A 26385-nucleotide genomic window follows, 5' to 3' on the forward strand; every position below is an offset into this window, starting at 1 on the left:
GACAAACTCTATAATATCAGTCTCTTTCCCCAGCCACCCAGTGCTTACTCAATGGCCTCATGAACAAAGTGGCCACAGTAGCAGGGATGGAGGCTACACTAGAATTAACATGGACTTCCACTAAGTTAAAACTACTGATGAGTATCAAACCTGCCAACAGCAGAGACCAACACTGAGTCCCTAAAATGGCACCATCAGCCATAGGAACCAGATTGACTGATTATGTTGCACTTCTATCACAAAGGAAGCAGAGATTTGAAGGACAAGACTCATAGGAAGAAAGGAAGGAAGAGACTCATATTCTGGATATGGATATGCCTTCCCTGCTTGCAATGCTTCTGTCGGCAATGTATCATTTATGGATTCACCGAATGCCATATCCAACCATATGGAATCCTGTCTAATCAAGGAACTCATATCAGGGTAAAGGATGTATAGTAAACAGCGAATCTGAGCTCTGTTGGTTTTGAGATCTTGGTCCCAAGGAAGGAATGCTTCCACCAGGAAAACACAAACATGATTCCAGTAAGTTGGAATAAAGTCCACCACCTGGACAATTTGGGCTTCCTATGCCACTGAACCAATAGGGAAAAAAAGGGCAGGGGGTTAATCTGTAGGCTGGAGTGACTGATCCCAAAAACCAAGGAAAAACTGAGTTCCTTCTACACAATGGAAGCAAGAAGTTCTTGGTCTGGAACCCAGAGAATTTTCTAGAGAGCTTCTTAGTAATTCATGCTCAGTAGTAAAGATTAATGTAAAACTACAGAAGCAACAACAAAAAACAGCAGGATTGCTGATGGCTCAGATTCTTTGGGAATGAAGGTGTGGGTCACAATACTGATATTGAATTAGAAAATAACAACCATGGCTTTTTGCCTCTAGGGAGCAACTTAGTATTTTAAGCTTCCTCACCAATAGAGATACCACTGTACTAGAGTAGAAAGCCAAATCTTCTATAATTTCTGTGCGCCGGTTAGCTCCAATTCGTAAGGAACGGCTATGTACTTCTTCAGGTAACACTGTAAGGATCTCCAGCAAAAAAGGCAGAGAAGTTACATCATTGCTATATCTGGAAAAGAAAAGGGGAGAGACAGAAGTTATTTAAAGTCAGAAAATAATCACATAAGATAACAACAGGCCTCAGAATAACCTACAAAAGCAGCATTTTTACTACTGCTAAAGTGGAAAAGATACATATGTAATTTTTTGGAGAGGTATCTGGAGATCAAAATTTCAACTTGTATAATCTTTGACCTAGCAATTCCACTTCCAGAAATTTCTCTCTCAGAAAAATCTCACATACACATGCAAAGTATACAAAAATATGCACTGTGGTATTTTTATAATAACAAAAAACTGGGAAAATATAAAGGTCCTCCATAGTTAGGATAAAAAAGGTTACAGACAGTCATACAATGGAACATACACAGCCATTATACTGAATGAAATATCTATGTCCTAACATGAAAAGATGTCCACAATGTATTAAGTAAAAAAAGTATATGGAATATATTACATATGAACAAATGAATACATAGTACATTAAAATGTATATGCACTTATTTTAAAATGCTTAAGAGAAAAGTCTGGAAGGCTATACAGCCAATCATTAATAGTGATTACTCATGAAATATAGGAATAGGGAGACAGAAAGGCTTTTACCCTGAAACCTTCCATACTATTAGAATTTTTTCAAGAAGCATGTGTTAATTTTCTTAGTAAACATTTTCTTAAAACAAAAAAAATAAATTATCCATATAAAGGCCTTAATGATGCACTGTAGTGGGAGGTAAAAAGGACATCCACTTTGTTCAAAAATAATTTTCTTAACCAAAATGCAAGCAAATACCAAGATTATCTTGCCAAGACCATGAGGAAATGCTTTTATTCAAAGTAGCAGGCTCTGTGTATCTAAAAATGATACTGTCCTTTTGAACAGATAAGAAACAAACCCCAATTAATAAGAACTTTTATGCATAATGACTTTTAAAAAAAATTTTAATGTTCATTTTTATTTCTGAGAGAGACAGAGAGAGAGATGAAAGCACGCATGGGGGAGGGGCAGAGAGAGGGAGACAGAGGATCCCAAGTGGGCTCCACACTGACAACAGAGAGCCCAATGTGGTGCTCGAACTCACAAACTGTGAGATCATGACCTGAGCCAAAGTCGGACGCTTAACTAACTGAGCCACCCAGGGCCTCATATGACTTTCAATTTAATAATCTTTAAACATTCTGACAATGTTTTTATAGAACTGCTGACATGTCAGTTAGTGGGAGTGACCCACAAGACTGCGAAAGACTTTGTTGCAGTTAATTCAAGGAACGTGTGTGTGTAATTTTAAGGGCCTTTTATGTCCCACGCAACATACTTCTGTAATACTTAAATTTTAAATGATTTTCTTTTAATCCAACAAAAGTTAATAATAAATAATTCTACGTTAAAGGTTTGGGAAAATACTCCAAATATCTAGCTAATGCTAACAAATTTCTCTTTGTAGCTTAATAGTTATTCCAAATGCTAGTATACAGTCAGTACAACTTACTTTTCCACCAATGTTTGCACACATCCCTTCCAGGAAGGCATCTGTAGTGCAAGATCTGCTATTGCTAAAGCCAGCTGAATAAGAGAGAATAAATAAATGAATCGATGAACAGATACAGGGTTACCATCAACACTAGTTGGCAAGCAAAGAAACTAAACTTTTTCCAAACAATATGACAACGAAGACTGACACCCCCCTACCTCTCCTCACCTCCACAACTACATATCCATGTAAACTCTTCTGGGCTGGCTACCAATTGCTAGGATTTAAAAAGTTAACCTCCAAAAATGAAAAAACCAAAACAACAAAAAGAAGCCAGAAAGAACACACTATAGATTTTCCTCAGAATACATTAATACTTACTTTTATTTGGCAATACCATAGAACTTCACGGACAGATAAATTATACTTTGCCAAAAGGCCAAAGCTACTGACAAAGTCAGCCCTTTGACTCACTTCTCAAGTAATGGAATGCCATTTCCCTTCTCTTTCCATTTCTCATCTTGAAGCCTTAGGCAAAAGCCTCCTTCCTCTTCAAGGGCACTTCTACGCCAGGCAGAGAACACATGTGAGTATGTATTCACTAAAGCTTCCAGTTTTCCTTTCCAATGTATTTCCCAGTCTAAGGGGGAAAGGCCAGATGGTTCACTATTTCATTCATGAGAATTTTACCAGCCAATTGATCCAGAAAGGATTTTTTTTTAAAGCAACTATGTAGACTTCTGACCCAGAACAGTAAACAGTACTTTTATCATCTGCAATTTTAACAGTGGGGTGGGGGGAAGGGCACATTCCTGCCTGTGAAAACTTCTACTCACCTCCCCCACTTCTGGTATTTAAATTGGTTTTAAATCAAATGAACTCTAAGATCAATATAGAAGATTTACATTTTCACTTTCTATCCACTTAAGAATATAGCAATGAGTCTGTAATAAAGTTGTTAACATTACTTAACATGGCCTAGCAATGTCAATCAAAATTAATTTGATGAATCCAAATGACCTTACAAATTTCCCTAATGAGAAGCACAGGATTTACCTGCGTTACAATGACAGGTGACAAGTCTTTCAAGTTCTGGATATGGGTTAGTAATGAGTCCCGTAAAGAGGCATGAGAGTCTGTGGGGAGCTCATAAAATGAGGTCTGAATCTTCATTTTCATGGTCTGTGCAGCAAAATAGCATGATTCCACATCCTGTCGGATCTGTAACAATTGGTCTGAAATCTCCCATGCATGAACCTGAAAGCAGACCAAACAAAAATGTCTTAAAGATTATTTTACTAAATAATTTTAATGTATCTCAATACACATAAAAACACATATAGACCAAAGTATAACAAAAATCTGACAAGCTAAATCACCCACTAATTCAGCCAATACCTCAAACTATGTATTTATAGGCCCTGTTCAACAAAAGTATTACCTAAATTCTTCTGACTCATTCTGGGAAGGCATGAGAGTTACCAATCAGGTCAATAGATCTAATCTTGCTGATCAGAATCATTAATTGTGTAGGGGGGAGAGTATGAAGAAAAAAAGTCCCAAAAGCTCCTACTAAAACTGGCACTGTGTAACTTCCAAACCTATCTATACGTTGGATGTTTCTTTTCCACCTGAATAAACTTTTGTTCACTCTGAGAATGGAGTCTAGAAACCATTTTAATATACCTATAAATAGAAGAATATATTTCATATTGGTCTCAATAAGCCTACCTTTCAGTCTTTAGTTCCTGAATAAGACAACAAAAAAATTATCTCACCCCAAGTGAATATTTCTCGTACTCCTATTATTTTCTGATGTATTTATGTTTGGCATAGTACTACACATAATGCTAAAATCATTTTCACAGGAGAAAATAAATATATCTATTAAAATAATAATGGAACAAAAGCACAGGAATTGGTCTCTAACAGCCAGGCACAGTTATAAAAGAGAGTTCTATTTTGAAAGATAACTTTGAGAACAAAGTCCAGTACTACACAGCAGACAACTAATTAACAACTGATAAAATTCTAATCTAATTCTACTAAACTGCCTCTTCTTGGGAGAAGGCTAAAATGTCTGGCAATAAGGAACTGAAGAAAAAGTTTCAATCTTAGTTCAGGAGTAAAGGCAATTGTGAAAAGAGATCACACAGATCTGCCTAGTCAATGTCTTATGATGATAGAGTACTTCACAAGTAATATATAATGATTCTTCAAGATCTTTCCAAAGATAAACAGAAGTTAAGGAAGAGAAACAGGTAGAATAAATGGTCTGCACAAATTCCCAAAGTAAACTGAAAACAGAGAGACCCTGAAATTCATGACAGGTTTATTAACATAAAACTGAGCTTTCGGGGCACCTGGGTAGCTCAGTCGGTTAAGCGTCCAACTCTTGGTTTCGGCTCATGTCATGATCTCATGGGGTTTGTGAGTTTGAGCCCTGCATCGGGCTCTGCACTAATAGTGCTCACTGAGACTGCTTAGGATTCTCTCTACCTCCCCCCCCCCCGTCATGTCCTCTCTCTCTCTCAAAATAAATAAACTTAAAACAAATTCTTAAAAAAAACCCAAACCTTTAGCATTCAAATAAGATGGTGGAAAATAAGCATGAAACATTGTATCACAAGAAATCTTCCAGTCACCTAAGTTTTTAGCTATTCAGTATCTAACCAGTAACTCAAGCACACCTGTAGTTTAATGACATCAAAATATATTTTGCTCAAACTGATATTTTATAGTCGAGTCTTTTTTTCTTTTTTTGTTATTTTTAAAAAAAATTTTTTTAAGTTTATTTATTTTTGACAGAGACAGAGTACAAACATGAGCGGGGGAGGTGCAGAGAGAGAGAGGGAGACACAGAATCTGAAGTAGGTTCCAGGCTCCCTCCAAGCTGTCAACACAGAGTCTGACACGGGGCTCGAACTCAGGAACTGTGAGATCATGACCTAGGCCGAAGTTGGACACTTAACCGACTGAGCCACCCAGGCGTCCAGTCTTTTTTTTTTTTTTTTTTTTTAATGGTTATTTTTGAGAAAGAGAGTGCAAGCAGGGGAGGAGCAGAGAGAGAGAGGGAGACACAGAATCCAAAGCAGGCTCCAGGTTCCGCTTAACTGAGCCACCCAGGGACCCCTAATCTTTTCTTTTTCTTTTTTTTTAAAGTAAGCTCTATGGCCAACATGGGGCTTGAAATGATGACCCTGAGATCAAGAGCTGCATGCTCTACTGACTGAGCCAGGCAGGCACCCCTCAAACCGACATTAAAAAAAATAATTGCAGAAAGATTCTATGAAGCCTTGTAATCTCCATAAATGCCCTCATAAAAACACACCAATTAACGAACAAAATTAAAGCACTATGGACATTTAAAACAAAACCGGATATTATTTAGTTATCTCTAAGAACCCCAAAATATAAGTTGCTGGAGACAAACCAGTAACATCTATAAGACCCGTGTAGTTTCAGCTTCAGTAAAAGCAGAAGCAGAGGAAAACAACAGGGTATCTAATGGATCTAAGAGCAGAGGAAAACCTATAGAGCCAAAAGATATTCAATGGAAAGAAAGAACAGACAGACAATTTGAGAACTGAAAGTGGAAGAGTTTTGTCTAATCCAAAAGCAGGTGAGTAGAAGAGGCCTACATTAAATCTAAGGAGATGGTGCAGTCTAGCTCCTATAAACTCTTGTAATTGGAAGGACAGGATAGGACTCCAAACTGAGGACAAGTGCTGTGAACTGAATCAAAATAATGCAGGACAAGTAAAATGAGACAAAGGAAGAAAAGGAGAAGGTAACAAAGCTAAGAAATCTTAGGAATCAAACTACCATATTTGTAAATACTATCAGAAAACAACAGAAAACGAAGTTCTTTGTAGATGAAAATACTACCCTTAACCACACCTCCTAAAGTTCAGAAAGACTAATTTCACACACAAAAAAACAACTGAGGTCAAATGCTATATAGCTACAGGAGGAAAAAGAAAATAATGAACAGAATAACATCTTTACAAGGAAAGTAGGCCAGAAAAACATTAAAAAAAATTTTTTTTTAACGTTTATTTTCGAGACAGAGACAAACAGAGTATGAGCGGGGTACAGGCAGAGTGAGAGGGAGACACAGAATCCGAAGCAGGCTCCAGGCTCTGAGCTGTCAGCACAGAGCCCAACGTGGGGCTCGAACCCACGAGCTGTGAGATCATGACCTGAGCCGAAGTCAGATGCTCACCCGACTGAGCCACCCAGGCACCCCTAGAAAAACATTTTTAAAACTAGCCTAAAGTCCAAAGGACATAGAAGCCAACATGAAAGGGCTCAATGGCCAAAGATAAAAAACCTAGTGTAAGAAAGTAGATTATTACGATAGTGTTGGGTTATAACTCAAAAACAAAGCAAATACCCATGAGTCCACAATGATGTGAATAATGATCGAATAAATAACTGCAGAGAAGTTATCTGTAAGATGTGAGACATCTTTTTTTTTTACAGAAGAATGCTTAGTTAATAAATGTAAGAAGGAATGAGAAAAATAGACAATCACTATTTCAATACCACAGTAATAATTGCTACAGCAAGATTCATGGATGGGGGATAAAATCAGTGCACTTTAAAAAGAAAAAGGGTATATCAAAGCATCTCCCCAAAATATTTATTGGTCTTAATACATGTCCACAAATTCTTGGACAATTACTATGTAAGAACTCGGACTACTCTGCTGGAGAGACAATGTAAAGACACCTAAAACTACATGTAAACAAGAGGAGCCCAGCTAAGTCCAGCCTTCCAGCCATTTCTACCAGAGTGTCAGGCATGTAAACAAAGTCATCTTAGAACCTCCAGACCAGCCCATCCACCAAACTTCATGGAACAGAATTATCATCTACAGAGCCCTGCTAGAATTTGTGACCTACAAAATTAAGAGATACAATAAAAGGATTTTTGTTTTAAGTCAATAAGTTTTAGGGTAATTTGCTTCACAGTAGATCACAAGAACAAACCACCAAATATTATGTGCATCTTGATAAAAGAGGATACCAGAATGACAAGAGGATCAAATCTGTGTGTCACCAAGTCTCTGGATCCCCTGGCAATTTGCAGGAAATACAGAGGAGACTAGAACTGACTCATACGTATACAACTGGCAAAATCCACACTTAGGAAATTCAACAGGTGAAATGGCCCAGATTCTTCAACAGTTAAATAATCTATATATAAAGAGAACCTACAGATTAAAAGACACTCAAAACACATATTCTTAAAAACAGCAAGGGGCTCCTGGGTGGCTAAGTTGATTAACCATTTGACTTCGGCTCTGGTCATGATCTCACGGTTCTTGAGTTCAAGCCCAGCATAGAATTCTGTGCTAACAGCACAGAGCCTGCTTTGGATTCTCTGTCTCCCTCTCTGTGCTCCTCCCCAGCTCATGCATGCACACACACTCTCTCTCAAAAATAAATATTAAGGGGCACCTGGGTGGCTCAGTAGGTTAAGTGTCTGAGTTCAGCTCGGGTCATGATCTCATGGTCTGTGAGTTCGAGCCCCACGTCGGGCTCTGTGCTAACAGCTCAGATCCTGGAGCCTGCTTCAGATTCTGGGTCTCCCTCTCTTTCTCCTCCTTCCCAACTCATGCTCTATCTCTCTGTCTCTCAAAAATAAATAAACGTTAAAAACTAAAAAAAAAGAAATTAAAACAACAACAGGGGTGCACGGGCAGCTCAGTCAGTTGATTGTTGGACTCTTGATTTCAGCTCAGGTCACCATCTCACACTTCATGGGTTCGAGCCCCCCCATCAGGCTCTATGCTGACAATACAGAGCCTGCTTGTGATTCCCCGCACACTCGCTCATAAAAATAAATAAAAAATAAACTTAAAAAACAACAACAACACAGCAAGACTAAAAACTATAAAGAAATACAAAGAAAGAATTACTATCAAAGGACAGTGGTTACCTTTAGGGAGAAGGAAGCAGTTATGTCAAACAAAGCACAAGGAAAACTTCTGGAATGGCCAGTAGAGTTCTATTTCTTGACTTGGGTGGTAACTATATGGATACCCACATTCAGTAATTTACCAGGTTATACATTCGTCCCATGCTGTTTTCTGTATCTGTGTTTAAAAACCAAACTGGAGCGACAAAACAAACTAAAAACTTCAATGTAAAAGTTCATTACTGGGGTAAGCATCCGACTTCAGCTCAGCTCATGATCTCGAGGTTCATGAGTTTGAGCCCCACATTAGGTTCGGTGCTGACAGCTCAGGGCCTGGAACCTGCTTCAGATCCTGTGTCTCTCCCTCTCTCTGCCCCTCCCCCACTCATGCTCTGTCTCTCTCAAAAATAAACATTAAAAAAAAATTACAAAAAAAGGAAAAGTTCATTAATTGTACAATGAATGCCATACTGTGCTTTAATCTGAATGGCAGAAACCAGTAAAACTTCCAATTGTATCATTCTGGGTTATCTATATTTCTAACTTACATCTTTCTACCTCTTAAAAGTAGAGATCTTGGGGAGCCTGGGTGGCACAGTTGGTTAGGCATCTGACTCTTGGTTTCAGCTCACGTCATGATCTCACAGTTCATGGGTTTGAGCCCCACATCAGGTTCCGTGGTGTTGGCGCAGAGCCTGCTAGAGATTCTCTCACTCCCTCTCTCTCTGCCCCTCTTCTACTCGTTCTCACTCTCAAAATAAATGTTTCAAAATAAATAAAACAAACATAGAGATCTCAAAAGGAAGGGCAGAATCAAAAGTCAAAACAAAACAAAACACTACTTTCTTGTGGACTGTTAAACTTGGGGGTAGGAGTGCAAAGATTTATTTTTCAAGCATCTTTTTTAGACTTTTTTAAAAAGTAACCTCTACACCCAATATCTCACAAACCCAAGATCAAGAACAGCATGCTCTTCTGACTGAGCCAGCCACATGGCCCAAAAGTAACACATACTAAAAACAACCAATGGGACAAGAAGGGAAATTGAAAATATCTTAAAAGAAACTGGAAACACAACATACCAAAATTTTTTTATTAAATTTTTTTTTGACATTTATTTATTTTTGAGACAGAGAGAGACAGAGCATGAACAGGGGAGGGTCAGAGAGAGGGAGACACAGAATCTGAAACAGGCTCCAGGCTCCTAGCTGTCAGCACAGAGCCTGACGCGGGGCTCGAACTCACGGACCGCAAGATCATGACGTGAGCCGAAGTCGGCCGCTCAACCAACTGAGCCACCCAGGCGCCCCTCAAAATTTTTGAGATGCAGCAACAACAGCTCCAAGAGGGAAATTTATAGTTACACACATTTATGTTAGAAAAGAAAAAATATCTCAGATCGACAACCTAACCTTATACCTTAAGGAACTAGAAAAAGAACATACTTAGCCCAAAGCTAGCAAAAAATAAATACTGGAAGAATAAAAGTTGGAGCAAAGATAAACAAAATAGAGAATAGAAAAACAAAGATTTGATTCTCTGAAAAGATCCAAAAAATGCACAAACCTTTATCTATGTTAACTAAGAAAAAAGAAATAAAATTAAAATGGGGACATTACCACCAATTTTACAGAAATTAAAAAAAAGATTTTAAGAGGGGTGCCTGGGTGGCTCAGTAGCTTAACCATCTGACTCCAGCTCAGGTCAAGATCTCAAGGTTCATGGATGCAAGTCCCACATCGGGTTCTGTGATGACAGCTTGGAGCCTGGAGCCTGTTTCGGATTCTGTCTCTGTCTCCCCCATGCTTGCGTGCTCTCTCTCTCTCTCTCTCTCTCAAAAATAAACATTAAAAAAAATTTTTTTTTAAGATTTTAAGGGTTACTATGAACAACAACTATATACCAACAAACTGGATAGTCTAGATGAAATGGATAAACTGCCAGAAACATACAATGTACCAAGACTGAATCCAGAAGGAATAGAAAATCTAAATAGACTATATTACTATAACTAATAAAAAGATTGAATCAGTCATCAAAAATCTTCCAATAAAAAAAAAAAATCTTCCAATAAAGAAAAGCCCAAGGCCAGATGGCTTTACTGGTATATTCTACCAAACATTTAAGGAAAATCAACTTTTCTCAAACTCTTCCAAAATACTGAAGAGAGGAGGGAAAACTTCCTAATTTATTCTATGAAGAGATCACTACTCTGATACTAAAGCCAAAGATATTACAAGAAAACTAGACTGGGCACCTGGGCGGCTCAATCGTTTAAATGTCCAACTTTGGCTCATGACATGATCTCTATGGTTTGTGAGTTCGAGTCTCACGCTGGGCTGTCTGCTGTCAGCACAGAGCCCACTTCAGAAGCTCTATTCCTTTGTCTCTCTGCCCCTCTCCCACTTGCACAGTCTCTGTCTCTCAAAAATAAACATTAAAAAAAAAAAAAACTACAGACCAATATCCCTTACAAATATTCATGCAAAAACCCTCAGGAATATGCTAACAAACCAAATCCAACAGTACATTAAAGGATTATCCACCACGACCAAGTGGGATTTATTCAAGGAATGCAAGGTGGTTCAACATACAAAAATCAAAGAATGAAGAATGAAGGAGAAAAAGACATAAACATCTCAATTGATGCAGAAAAAGCATCTGTCAAAACTTAACACTCAACAAACTAGGAAAAGAAGGAAACTATCTCGACATAGAAAAGAACCATATATGAAAAACCCACAATGAACATCTTACTCAATGGTCACTGACAGCTTTTCAAAACTCTTAGACCAGAAACAAGACAAGGATCCCCACTTTTGCCACGTAAATTCAACACAGCATTGTGTTGGAAGTTCCAGCCAAAGCAATTAAGCAAGAAAAAGAAATAAAAGGTATTCAAATTAGGCAGGATGGGGTAAAATGATGGTTACTCACATATGGCATGATCTTCTACGTAGAAAACCCTGAAGCTTCCTCAAAAACCTGTTAGAACTAATAAATGAAGTCAGCGAAGTTGGAAACTACAAAATCAACACCCCAAAATCAGTTTTTATACATTAACAATGAACAAGTTGAAAAGGAAATTAAGAAAATTGCATTTACAATAGCATTGAAAAGAACTGAATACTCAGGAATGGAGAAAGAAGGCAAAGAGACTTGTTTTGTACATTGAAAACTACAAAACTGCTGAAAGAAATTAAAGACATCATCAATAAATGGAAAGACATCCTGTGTGCAAGGACTGGAAGACTTACTATTATTGTCAATACTATCCAAAGCCATCTACAGATTCAATGTAATCCCTATCAAAATCCCAATTATGGGGGCGCCTGGGTGGCGCAGTCGGTTAAGCGTCCGGCTTCAGCCAGGTCACAATCTCGCGGTCCGTGAGTTCGAGCCCCGCGTCAGGCTCTGGGCTGATGGCTCAGAGCCTGGAGCCTGTTTCCGATTCTGTGTCTCCCTCTCTCTCTGCCCCTCCCCCGTTCATGCTCTGTCTCTCTCTGTCCCAAAAATAAATAAACGTTAAAAAAATTTAAAAAAAAAAAAATCCCAATTATGTTTTTTAGCAGAAATGAAAAATCCATCAGAAAATCTACATGGAATCTCAAAGGACCCCCAGAGGGCCCAAACAGTCTTAAAAAAGAACAAAGTTGGAGGTCTCACATTTCCCAATTTCAAAAGTTATTGTAAAACCAGAATACTCAAAACAGTATGGTCCTGGCATAAAGACAGAGATAAACCAATGGAATAAACAAAGAGCCTAGAAATAACCCCCCACAAATATAGTCAAATTATCTTCGACAAGGGTGCCAAAACTGCACAGTGGGGAAAGGAGAATCTCTTCAACAAGCCGAGTTGGGAAAAGTAGACATCCATATGCAAAAGGAAGAAGGTGGACCCATGTACAAAATTAACTCAAAATACATTAAATTAAGACCTAAATATAAGACCTGAAAACTGTAACTCCCCAAAGAAAACATAAGGGGGAAAACTTCATGACAATTATTTTGATGAGGATTTCACGGATATAACACTAAAAGCAAAGGAAACAAAAGTAAAAATAGACAAAAGAGACTATATCACACTTTGAAGCTTGTGCATAGCAAAAGAAATAATCAACAAAGTGAAAAAGCAACCTATGGAATGGGAGAGACTATTTGCAAACCATGTATCTGATAAAGGGTTAATGTCAGGAATATATAAAGAACTTCTACAACTCCAAACAAATAAACCAAATAACCCAATTTTATTTATTTATTTATTTATTTTTTTAGTTTTTTTTTTTTTTTTTCAACGTTTATTTATTTTTGGGACAGAGAGAGACAGAGCATGAACGGGGAGGGTCAGAGAGAGAGGGAGACACAGAATCGGAAACAGGCTCCAGGCTCTGAGCCATCAGCCCAGAGCCTGACGCGGGGCTCGAACTCACGGACCGTGAGATCGTGACCTGGCTGAAGTCGGACGCTTAACCGACTGCGCCACCCAGGCGCCCCCAAATAACCCAATTTTAAAATGGACTTGAAAAGGCATTTCTTTAAAGACAATATAAAAATGACCAGCAAACACATGAAAAGATGCTCAACATCACTAGTAATCAGGGAAATGTAAATCCAAACTACAATTAGATATCACTTCACACCTGTTAAATGGCCACTATCAAAAGAAAAAAAAAACAAACAGAAAATAAGTGTTGGTGAAGATGTGGAGATACTAGAACTCTTTGTGCACTGTTATAAAACAGTAAATGTAAATAAAACAGCACAGATGCTATGGAAAACAATATGGAGGTTACTCAAAAATTAAAAATAGAATTACTATATGATCCAACACTCCACTTCTGGATATATATCTTAGAAAGATATTTACACACCCATGTACACTGCAGCATTGTTCACAATAGCCAAAAGTTGAAAACAACTCAAATGTTAATTGACAGATGAATGGATAAATAAAATGTGGTATATACTTAGCAATGACATATTATTCAGTCTTAAAAAAATAAGGAAGTACCATTACATGCTATAACATGAATAAACCTTGAGGACATTATGTTAAACAAGTAAGTCACAAAAAGGCAAATGCTGCATTATTCCACTTATATGAGGTATCTAAAGCAGTCAAAATTAGGGCCAGAAGGAGGGTGAGGTGGGGTATTTTTCAGTATGTCTAGAATTTCAGTCAGGCAGAATGGGAGTGGGGCTCAAGGGATCTATTATACAACAATGTATATGTAGTTGACAATATTATACCACATACCTGGAAACTGCTGGGAGGGTAAATTCATGTTACGCGTTTTTGGCCAACATTAAAAAAAGTATGGTATTGGGGGCACCTAGGTGGCTCAGTTGGTTGAGCATCTGACTCTTGGAGGTTGAGCATCTGACTCTTGGTTTCAGCTCAGGTGTGATCTCATGGTTTGTGGGTCTGAGCCCTGCACTGGGCTCTGCACTGACATTGTGGAGGCTGCTTGGGACACTCTCTCCCTCTCTCTGCCCCTCCCCTGCTCGCGTGCTCTCTCAAAATAAACATTAAAAAAAAAAAAAGTGTAGTACTGACATATGACAGACACAAGACCAACAGAATAGAATAGAGAACCCAGAAATAAATCCTTGCATATCTGGTCAAATGATTTTCAACAAGGACAACAGGACCCTTATTTTACATCATATACAAAAACTAACCCCAAAAGGATCACAAACTAAATATTTTTATAAAACTATAAAACTCTTACAAGAAAACATAGGGGAAAAGCTTCATGAATATTGGATTCGAAAATGATTCTCAGATCAAAAGCACATACAGCAAAAGTAAAAGATAAACTGGACTGTATCAAAATTTAAAATTTCTAATTATCAAAAGACAGGATAAATATGAAAAGGCCACCCACAAGTGGGAGAAAATATATGCAAATGATAAATTTCATAAGACGTTCATATCCAGAATATATAAAGAATCCCTACAACAAAAACCCTCAAACAACCCAATTAAAAAATGGGCAAAGGCCTGAATAGACACTTCTCCAAAAAGACACACAAATGACCAATAACCACATAAAAAAATGTTCAACATCACTATTCATTAGGGAAATGTAAATCAAAACCACAATGAGATACTTCATTCTCATTAGGATAGCTACTATCAAGAAAACAAAATGGTATTGGATGTGGAGAAACTGGCAAACTGTGCGTTGCTGGTGAGAATTTAAAATAGTACAGCCACTATGGAAAACAGCATGGCGGTTCCTCAAAAACTTAAAATTACCGTATGATCCAGCAATTCTGCTTCTGAGTATATGCCCCAAACAATGGGAAGTAGGGACTCAGATATTAACACACCAATGTTCGTAGTAGCATATTTCAATTTATTTTTTGAGACAGAAAGTGAGGGAGGGGCAGAGAGAGAGAGGGACAAATGATCCAAAGCGGGCTCTGCACTGACAGGCTGACTGCAGCAAGCCCGACGTGGGGCTCAAACTCACAAACCACGAGATCATGACCTGAGCCAAAGTCGGAGGGTCAACAGACTGAGCCACTCAGGCATCCCATAGCAGCATATTTCAAAATAGCCAACATTGAAAACTCAAGTGCTAACTGACAGATGAACAGATGAACAAAATGTGGCATATATATACAATGGATTATTATTCAGCCTTAAAAAGGAAGTACCATTAAAAGCTACAGACACAAAAGGACCAATATTGTAAGATTCCACTTATATGAAGTACCTAGAGTAGTCAAATTCATAGACAAAGTTAGAATTTTGATTGCCAGGCATTGAAAGGAGAAGATAATGAGAGTTACTGTTTTTTTCAGTACAGTTTCAGTTGAAGAAGATGAAAAGTTCTGGAGATGGATTGTGGTGATGGTAATATGTTGATGTGAATGTATTTAATGCCACTGAATGTGTACTTTAGAAGTTAAAATGGTGCTAAGTGAAATTAGAGAAAGACAAATATCATATGACTTCACTCATATGAGGACTTTAAGATACAAAATAGATGAACATAAGGGAAGGGAAGTAAAAATAATATAAAAATGGGGGGGGGACAAAACAGAAGAGACTCATAAATATGGAGAACAAACAGGGTTACGGGAGGTGTTGTGGGAGGGGGGATGGGCTAAATGGGTAAGGGGCACTAAGGAATCTACTCCTGAAATCACTGTTGCCCTATATGCTAACTTGGATGTAAATTTAAAAAATAAATTAAATTAAAAAAAACAACCTGTATGCACCATTAAAAAAAATGTGAGATGAGAACTCACTCGACTTGTGGAAATTATATAGAAATATAGAATGCAGTTTGTGTACAAAGGAAAAAATAAATAGTTAAAATGGTAAATTTTGTTACCCACTGAAACAAACAAACAAACAAACACAGTTTAGAATCTGCTCAATCTCTTCTTAAAGGGATTTGGCCCTACTATAAAGATCCACCAGAAGCAAAAGAACTCATGTCAAGTGGAAAACATCATTTATTATCTGTTAAACTTTTCATAAACAATATATCCACTATCAAATAAAAGCAAAACTAGTAATAACAACAAAAGAAAAAGAAACAGACAATAGAAAATAACATATCTAGATGGACTAAAACAACTAGGATGCCTTAAACGAAGTGGTAAAATTTAATATCACCAATAATGGAACAAACAGATTTTATGCTACTCCTGATGTGATTCACTGAAAACAATAAATTATCATCCATGTAGTATTCCTCCAAAAATTGTTTCACCTGAATGCAACCATGAGAAAATGATGACACAAATCCAAATAGCAGGGCACATTAAAACCAAAGACAAAACGAGCCTGGATTGGTTTTTTAATGCCATTATCATAAGACAAACAAAAATACCCCAAAGAACTAAAAAGAACAACTACAAGCAATGCATTTTCCTTGAATGAATCCTAGATTAGAAAAATAAACACTTTAGAACTACCCTACGACCCAGCAATTGCACTACTAGGCATTTATCCAAGGGATACAGGTGTGCTGTTTCGAAGGGACACATGTACCCCCATGTTTACAGCAGCACTATCAACAGTAGCCAAAGTATGGAAAGAGCCCAAATGTCCATCGATGGATGAATGGATAAAGATGTGGTGTATATATACAACGGAGTATTACTCGGCAATCAAAAAGGATGAAATCTTGCCATTTGCATCTATGTGGATGGAATTGGAGGGTATTATGCTAAGTGAAATTAGTCAGAGAAAGACAAAAATCATATGACTTGACTCATATGAGGACTTTAAGAGACAAAACAGATGAACATAAGGGAAGGGAAACAAAAATAATATAAAAACAGGGAGAGGGACAAAACAGAAGAGACTCATAAATATGGAGAACTGAGGGTTACTGGAGGAGTTGTGGGAGGAGGGATGGACTAAATGGGTAAGGGGAACTAAGGAATCTATTCCTAAAATCATTGTTGCACTATATGTTAACTAATCTGGATATAAACTTTAAAAAATAAAAAAATAAAATTAAAAAAAAGAAAGAAAAAGAAACACTTTAAAAGCAACTGGGAAATTTTAATATAGACTATGTATTAGACAATACCATTATATCAAAGTTAAATTTCTAGAGCGTAACAATGGTTTTAGTTTAGTTTAGAAAAATGTCCTTGTTCTGACAAGATAAATGTCACTGTTTAGGGGAACGGCATTATAAGGTCTTCAATTTACTTACGAAAGATTAAAAAGATACATACACAGAAGGACAGAGAGAAGCAAATGGAGCACTGTCAAATTGAGGAAAAGGGTTTATCTGTGTTCACTGTACAATTCTTTCAAGTTATGAACTTGTCAAAATAAATAGTTTGGGGGGATGCCTGGGTGGCTCAGTCAGTTAAGTGTTTGAGTTCAACTCAGGTTATAATCTCATAGTTCACAAGTTTGAGTCCCACCCCGGGCTCTGTGCTCTCAGCTGACAGCTCAGAGCCTGGAGCCTGCTTCTGTGTCTTGCTCTCTCTCTACCCCTCCCCAGATCTCACTCTCTCGCTCTCTCTCAAAATTAAAAAACCATTTAAAAAATTAAAAATAAATCGTTTGAAAAAAATTAAGTAGCTAATTAACATACTCAAGGAATTAGAAGCCAAATTGGAAAATTTCCATTAAGAAATGAAATCTATAAAAAATAATCAAATAGGGGAGCCTAGGTGGCTCAGTCAGTTAAGCTTCCAACTTCGGCTCAGGTCATGATCTCACAGTTTATGAGTTTGAGCCCCAGGTAGGGCTCTGTGCTGATGGCTGAGAGCCTGGAGCTGCTTTGGATTCTGTGTCTCCCTCTCTCTCTGCCCCTCCCCTGCTCTCTCTCTCTCTCTCTCTCAAAAATAAATAAACATAAAAAAAAAAAAAAAAGAAATTTTAAAACTGAAAAATACAGTAACCAAAACTAAAAACCAAATGGAAGGGTTAAAATAGCAATCAGAGAACTGAAGAAAAGATTACTATGCTAGAAACAGATCAAGAGAAAATAACGAGACGGAAGCACAAAGTCAAAAAAGATGAACAGTAAAAAATGGGAAGAATCCGAGTGACATGTGGGACACAGTGAAAAAGTTTAACATACATATAATTGAAATCCTAGAAGGAAAAGAAAAAATGGGGCAGAAGTACTAAAGATAATGGCTAAGAAATTTCCAAAGTGACAGAGACACCAATCCACAGACTTAAGAAGCTCTATAAACCCTAATGACAGAAAAACCAGACCTATGCACATCTTAACACTCCTAAAAAGCCAAAGAGGAAAATCTAAAGGGCAGAAAAAAAGATGTATTACCTTTAAAAGAACAATTAGACTGGTAACTGACTTATCAACATAAACAATGGGAACCAAGTATCTTCAAAGTACTGAAAGAAAATAACCGCCCATCAGTTATTCTGTACCCAGCAAAAAAACTCCAAAATGCAACAAAATTAAGATAATCGGGGAGCCTGACTGACTCAGTTGGTAAAGCATGTGATTCTTGATCTCCAGGTTGTGAATTTAAGCCTGATGTTGGGCCTATTGCTTAATCGCTTATTTGCTTGCTTCCTTTCTTACTTACTAAGTAACTAACTAAAATAAATTAATTTTTTTAAAAAATAAAGGAGAAGAAGACAGTTTATAACCCAAAGACCCAAAAAGAAGAAAATACTAAAGGGTGTTCTTCATGGAATAGGAAAATAATTCTGGATGTAAACATGGAAATAGAAGAAATGAAAAGTAAGGGGAAAGGTTAAGTAGGAGAGCAAATCTTTATGGACACTGACTATATAAAGCATATCATCTTGTGAGGTTTAAAACATATGAATACAAATACCGGAGAGGAGTTCTATACCCATGTAAGAAGTAGAAAGTCAGAAAGAACACTGCTTTTGCGTTACCAATAAACAAAAGCAAATAAACTACAAAATAACTTTTCTTAAAATGCATCAGAAAGCTGAGATCCCAAGGCAACCAAGTAGACTGAAATCTAAAGACAGACCTCTCCAAGGAGACAGGAGGCAAGCACTGAATCATCTGTGGCAGAACATATGAGGAAAACACTCAGGGCACCAGATAACCAAGTAATAAAAATTCTGCTAAAATTATGAACAAATTGATGAATGCTGAGTGTGGGCTAATGTGAACATACAAAATCCCTAGGGCTCACAGGCACAAGGGTCACAACCACCTACAGGCTCCTCTGCACAGACCTCTCCCAGATACTCAGAACAGACTGGCCAGTAGGGCAGAAGGCCGGTGAGAACTCCTTTGGCAGGATGATCCTGGACAGGAACAGCCTTAGCCGCAGAAAAGGCACAAAAAGCTGACTCGACAGACCCTCCCCCTCCCCTACTGAATAAACGCCTCAGACTCCGTGGGGACAGCAAATCCTGTCACCCTCAGGGCACAGGCTAAGACCTATGCTGATGCAGAACCGTGGAGGTCTCCTACGACCGAGGGAGGGGCAAAAAAATGTATCCTGCACAAGACCTGCCAGATGCAAGGCAGAGACAGACTTCCACAGGTGAGGCCAGGATCACTGAGACAACCCACCACTGAAAAGGGCAGCACTGCAACTGTCTAAGACTATGGTACACTGGGGCAACAGAGAACATTCCCGTCCCCTGTTCCCCCACACAAATAAACACTGAACACATCACATTCAAACTCCTGAAACACAGAGATAAGGAAAAAACACTGGAGGCAGAAATCCATTTACATTGGCTCTGTAACAGCTCAACTGTAGAACTTTGTACTGTAATTACTTAGACCACTGTTCATCTTTTCTAATAGGCTGTAAGCTCTTCAAAGGTAAAGAAAGACCTTAACTGTATCTACATCTCTCAGAATCCTCTGGCCCTACGAGGTACTTTAAATAAAGTATGTATTAAATTTTTAAATATAAAGTGAAATGACACAACACCATCATCTCCTAAGTCCTTAACACCTCTTTGTTTTCCCAAATGAAAAAGCCCATCCTTTTACTAGGTAGCTAGATACTTACTGGATTGGCAGTCAGCTCAGCTCTAAGAACAGAATCCAAAATGTTTAGAAAGAAAGAGCAACAGAGGACAAGCAAATCAGTTCTTTACAGATAAAGAAAACAAAGACCCTGGGAGGATGAGATGTTTTTCATTCAGAATCTTCACTTGTAGAACTTCACTTGCCTTTCCCAGATGGAGCCTTGGTTTTGTTTTGTTTTAAACATGTATTTTGTTTTAGCAATGAAAAGAAGGTCAATAATTTCCTAGCTAAAATCTGAAGATTTAGAATTTTCAGAAAAATGTCAGTGAAGAGAACCTTAAAATCTCCCTAAAATGGGAATCTTCTGGAATGAGTGTACTTTAAAATATTACCAGTATTTCTGAAACAGGAAAAAAGAGAACAGTATTAAAGCAACTAAATCAAATATAAAACTTGTATCTTTTCATGCTCATTATGTAATTATCTTGGGGTTTTTTTTGTGTTTTAAGTAAAATATAGATGGCAGCTATATGAATTTCCTAGGACACTTCTATGAGAAACTGGTCTTCGAAAAATTCCCAAATTGCTCTTTGTGCAAATACATCTGGTAGAACCAAAGCAAAAGAGCTGTCTTCTCATTTCAACCACTCTTATCGTCAAGCTGCTTCACCCACTGGTCAAATGTGCCTCTCTTTTCAACTATTTGTCTTTTGGAATAAGAATAAAATACAAGAGTGACCTCTAAAGAAACCTGGCAAACTTAAATATCATGGCTACTAAGTAAACTATCAATGAAAAATTACCTGGGATGATACTGTCAGTACTATAGATTAAGGGGTCATAATTTATCACTTTCTTTTGAATTCTAGGAGTTTCAGCATTGTTGGCATCCCCAAACAAGTAATCTTGTTTTGGTCACTGAATCATAAAGAAAATGCATCTAAATCCTGATATCCTAGACACTATAGTGCACTGCTCATTGTACTTCCCCTCTGCTAAGGCTGAAGAAGGAAGAGAAGGAAGGAAGGAAGGAAGGAAAAGGGATTCTTGACAAGGAGAGAATAAAGCACTTACACTTCATGGGACTTTCTAGCCACAGATGCCAGGTGCTACCCACTGAAATCCAGGCTTGGACTAAGCTCCACATTTCTGAAAGGACCATCTCAACCGAAGCCTGGGGCTCAGAGTCAGCAGGAGGAAGCTGCAGCTCCCACCAGCAGCACATTTCAAAGAGGCTGCAACAAGAGAACATTTTCCATTTAAGCATCTAATTCCAATCTTCCATTTCACATAGCAGTAGCAGAACAGGCCTGTGTATCAGTCTTTTCAAAGATATTTCCATGACTATGTGATGAATATGAATGAAGCAGGCTATGGCCCAGCAATCCTTTCACTAACATACTCTAAGTCTTTCATTACGCTTCACAGCAGATCCTAATAGTACTTGCCCTTTCCTTTCTTTAATGATGCTCTGTTGCTCCAAGACTCACTTCTATACCAACAGTTCTAAAACTGCCGAGAATTCACCTAAACCACTGAGCTGGCGGGCGGTCAACAATGCAAGCACACACCCAGATGGAAGCCTAAGGATTCCTTAGCTGCCAAGAATTAGAAGTGGATTAGAGCTGCTAGTTAATCCTACAAAAAACTCCTCAAATTAAGCAGAATTACTTAAAATACTTCACTGAGGACAGAAGAGCCCTGGCAAATGGAAAATGAAATTCTGTAAATACAAATATTTCAGTGAAATTTGAAAAGTAACATAAAAGTGTCAGGTTGCTGTACTTTTTAAAGCATTTCAATTAGTGAATAATATATTTATTAAATAAAGACTTTTAAAGATTTACAGTATATTGAGGGAGGGGGAGACTAAGAGTAGAGTGAAAAGAACAAAACAAAAACAAAAAAACCTATCAAAGAACACATTTTAGGCACATGTCCTATAGCAATGTGGCATAGAGCTAGAAAACCAGAATTTCCCAGATCAAGAAAAAAAAATCATTCTCATGAGACAGGTAAAAAAAAGAGTAAGTCTAATTTACCTGAAACAGAGAAAATAACTTTTTAACTTGGTCAACTATCTTAAGTTTTTGTACCTAATCTTTTATGAGAATTTTACAAATTTAGGACAAACTGCTGGGTCTGTCACAAGATACCTTCTGCTGGTTTTCTAAGACAGCAGGGAAAGAAAATGGTTTGAAGGGGGTATTATGAAAAACACAAACTATGGGCTAAAAAGATTACTACCTAAAAATTATATTTTTCAAAATAACTTGTTTTGTAAGACGGCCTGAAATGCAAAACCCGTGATGAAATGAACTTAGCTAATACCTTCATCACAGCAGTGATGAGTACACAACCCCCAGCTCCAAAAGGAGTGTAAATGAAAAATAGTCATATAAAGGCCCTAGCAAGCTCCCAGACCCACAGAATACTCTTGTGTGCATAAATAACTTTTCTAGAAGCAAAAAGGCTCATTTAGAGACAAATTCAGCCAACTTACATTTTGACAGCCATCTCTATAATGACTGAGTAAATAATTAAGAGAGATATTATTTCTCTTATGGGAGGGAAGAGATTCCAAGCTAAAAATAATTCCTTAAAAGATCATAAGCAAAAAACAACAAAAACAAACAAAAACATAAGCTATTCAAATTCCGTAAGAAATGCCCACTTTTAAGTCAGCTTTTAGACTAGCACCCATATGCACTGTTCCATCTTGATTTCAATGAAAGGAATCCGTAAGATCAAATGACAAGACTGCACCCTGTGGTCTCCTCCATTTCGGATGATATCCCCATGTTTCTGGGACAAGCATTTTCAAACAATCCTCAGTCGTAATAAACTCTGCCAAATGAAACTTGGCTCAAATTTGTGCTACTGTGGCTGTCAGTCATGTATAATATGGTACTGAGAAATCTTGCCGAGATGTTTTCATGACAAGAGTAAAAAAATCCCTATCCAACTTTAAAATCCTTAATAACCTATGTATGTGAAATTTAACCTCAAGAAGGGCCCTGAAAAAAGATAAATCTGGATCCATAAAATCACCTTGGGTTGGGAGTGACCGAAGTATGCCTTGGTAATCACCTTGCTGTGGGCCTTACTAATTATACCAGGCAGCCCTACATTAAAAGCAGAAAATGCCAAGCTTGAAACCATTTGAAGCAAAGCCGATGTCAGTACTTCCTGAAAGCCAAAAATAGAAAAAGTGTATTTCCTTTAATCGCTGGTCCCTATTGCTGCCCATCTGAACAAGTTTTATAACAACTCATCTAAACCAGAAGAATGAGAATATCATCAGACATATTAAGCATATATGTTAACAATGTGCTTAAGATTCAACTTTTTCAAACTTATAGGAATATGAAATGTCTAGCTTAAAGTACTGTTTAAAAAAAATGCACTGGAGTGTTAAAAAACTCTGAATCCTTATATAAAAAACATGTATATTTTCAGGTCTCATTCCAAGTATATTCTTCTGTTTGGGGGCTACTTAAATAGGATTATACTATGGCTGAGACAAAATACAAGGAAACGACGAACACAGAGGAAAAACTGAAAAGAAATGGGCTATGGGCTTGAGGAAAAAAAATAGGTAAAAAAACAATGTAAACTCCATTAACAGAAAATTTCTCACCAAAGGAAAACAATATATGTTTCATAATATTGTCATTTTAGAAACTCTACAAGAAAGGAAAATTAAGCCAGTATTTTTAAGTGACTTTTCTCTTTTTTTATGTTTATTTATTATTTTTGAGAGAGAGAGCACGAGTGAGGGAGGGGCAGAAAGAGAGGGGAGACACAGAATCTGAAGCAGGCTCCAGGCTCTGACTTGTCAGCACAGAGCCTGACGAGGCGCGGGGCTCAAACCCACAAACCTCAAGATCATGACCTGAGCCGAAGTCCGACGCTTGACTGAGCCACCCAGGTGCCCCTAAGTCAGTATTTTTAAGGAGTTCTGCACGTCAAACACTACAAAATTATCCCCTTTAGCCACACTATGAATTTCCAATTAAAGACAAATAAAGCTTCTGAGACTTCACTTGTACAGCAGTAAAACACTCTGGTAGTATTTCAGTACCTGAGTGCAAGCTAGAAAAATACAGGAGTGATAATCTGAGCAATCTCAACTTCCTATGAATTAAATGCTTATAAATTCAACAGAGCTTAAAATTCTATAAAATCTGGAAAACAGTATGGCGGTTCCTCAAAAACAAACAAACAAACAAACAAACAAACCCACTCGCAATAGCCAAAAGGTGGAAGCAACCCAGTTTTCATGGATAGATAAGTGGATAAACAAAATGTGGTACATACATTATTATACAGTCTTAAAAGAGGATGATACATTATTATACAAACTTAAAAGAGGATGAAATTCTGACACATGATACACCACGGATGAACCCTGAGGAGACTATGCTAAGTGAATAAGTCAGTCACAAAAGTTCAAATACTGTATGATTCCATTCATATGAAGTACCTAGAGTAGTGAAATTCGGAGACAGAAAGCAGGTTGCTAGAAGCTAGGGTGGAGGGAGGGGAAAATTGGCAGTTAACTTTAATAACCAGAGTTTCAGTTTTACAAGAGGAAAAAGTCTAGAGATGGATGTTGGTGATGGATGCACAACATTAATATACTTAAACCCACTGAACTGTACACTTTAAAATGGTTAAACGGTAGGGGCGCCTGGGTGGGTCAGTCGGTTGGGCGTCCGACTTCGGTTTAGGTCATGATCTCACAGCTTGGGAGTTCAAGCCGCGCGTCGGGCTCTGTGTTGACAGCTCAGAGCCTGGAGCCTGCTTTGGATTCTGTGTCTCCCTCTCTCTCTCTCTGCTCCTCCCCCATTCATGCCCTGTCTCTCTCAAAAATAAATAAATGTCAAAAAAAATTTTTTTAATAAATAAAATGGTTAAACAGTGGATCTTATGTTACGTATATTTCACTGCAATTTGAAAAAAGGAATGAAACTCTGACACAACCTACAACCAGAACAAACATTAAAGATATTATGTGAAGTGAAATAAACAAAACACAAAGTACAACAGTGTTAAGATTCTACTTATATAAGGTACCTGAAATACTCGAATTCATGGAGACAAAAAGAATGGTGTTGCCAGGGGCTGGAGTTAAGAGGGAATGGAGAATTACAGTTTATAGATAGAGTTTTAGTCTAGGAAGATGAAAAGTTCTAGAGATGGGTGGTGGTAACAGCTGCACAACAGGAAAGTACTTAATGCCACCAAACTTTATACTTAAAAATGGTTATTTATGCTATATTTTACAAAAAAAATCTATACCATCTATTTTCCATTTCCCTTATAAACATCAGTGCAAACAACATGAAAAAAAAATGCTGAAGGAATATCTGGAAAGCTTTGGAAGAAACCTGTGTTATAATTAGAATATACAGCACTGCCCTGATAATTTTACATCCTGAATCACACCACCAACTCTAGTGCAAGGCCTGAGAAGACAAAAATTAAACTAATCCAAACATGGACGAATGCCACCAGATAACAGACTACTATGCCAACATAAATACCATCACAAATGCTCATTCACAGGCTCCAGTACACCAAAGACATGAAATGTCTATATCTGCAAGGTCCAAGACTTGGAATGTGGCAAATAAGGAACTGATTTTCACTTTTTTATTTAATTTTAATTTAAGTAGCCATAATAGCCATCTGGCTAACGGCTACCATATTAGATGACACAGCCAGATTGGTCAACTCTGGAATAAAGGTCTCTAGTTTTTATCATTTATGTTTTTCTAGTTTCCAGCAAGGCAAGGCAGAGAGTAGTCCTATGTTCATTGAATTAACTGATCCACAGAATTTGTAGATGAATATTTTCTCTTTTCTAGAAGGTTTTTCTTTCAAAAGCATGTTACAAGAGTCACTTAATTGGAGGATGAGAACAAAAGCATTAAAAAAAAACCCAGATTTTTAGATGTCAGCTCAATAACTGCAACTGCTAAAAGGAAAACCAAAACACTGGTTTTTTGAACTAGGCTAAACAATCAACAAATTCCAAAAACGAAAACTAAGAAATTTGAAACTGAAATTCCATGATCCCTGACTTTCCTGATATGATATGTAGAAGAAAATTCCCAAGGATATGTGATAAACCAAACATGACAATGTCAACATAGTCCATCAGAGCATGATTTGACTTATGCTTTTTATGATTTCGTCTTTCCAGACTAAAATTTTTGAGGTAACCTCTGACCCACAGATTGTATTTGTAAAAGTAGTCTATAATCTAAATTCCAAACTTAAAACAAATGCATAGCATCATTCATTAGCCATATAAAGAGATGGTCTTTCCTTCCATTGCTTTCTACACTGTCTACTGATTTGGGTTACCAGAGGTAAACAAAGTGTTCAGAATAGTTCACTGATAAGATAGGCTTCCTTCAAAATCTGTCTCAAAATAACCTTTTTAAAAATACACTGGAGGGGCGCCTGGGTGGTGCAGTCGGTTAA

General features: G+C 37.5%; 1 protein-coding gene across 3 annotated transcripts in view; it reads right to left on the reverse strand.

Annotated features, from left to right (window-relative positions):
• TNPO3 (transportin 3) overlaps window positions 1-26385 on the reverse strand; it is a 79027-nt gene that overhangs the window by 45640 nt on the left and 7002 nt on the right. Inside the window, exons 2-5 of one of the 3 annotated variants that reach the window (XM_047097569.1) lie at window positions 20965-21125; window positions 3585-3785; window positions 2547-2620; window positions 913-1069 (exon numbers count right to left, since the gene is read on the reverse strand). In XM_047097569.1, coding sequence (XP_046953525.1) covers window positions 913-1069; window positions 2547-2620; window positions 3585-3707 — 354 coding nt within the window. In that variant the 5' untranslated portion in view covers window positions 3708-3785; window positions 20965-21125. Of the gene's footprint in view, window positions 1-912; window positions 1070-2546; window positions 2621-3584; window positions 3786-11390; window positions 11415-20964; window positions 21126-26385 lie in introns of those variants that run through there. The other 2 variants (XM_047097568.1, XM_047097566.1) reach the window with 2 other exon arrangements.

This window comes from Lynx rufus, unplaced genomic scaffold (assembly GCF_022079265.1).
Source record: "Lynx rufus isolate CCGP_SWC_20201006 ecotype Redwood Valley unplaced genomic scaffold, mLynRuf1.p SCAF_4, whole genome shotgun sequence".
Taxonomy (NCBI): domain Eukaryota; kingdom Metazoa; phylum Chordata; class Mammalia; order Carnivora; family Felidae; genus Lynx; species Lynx rufus.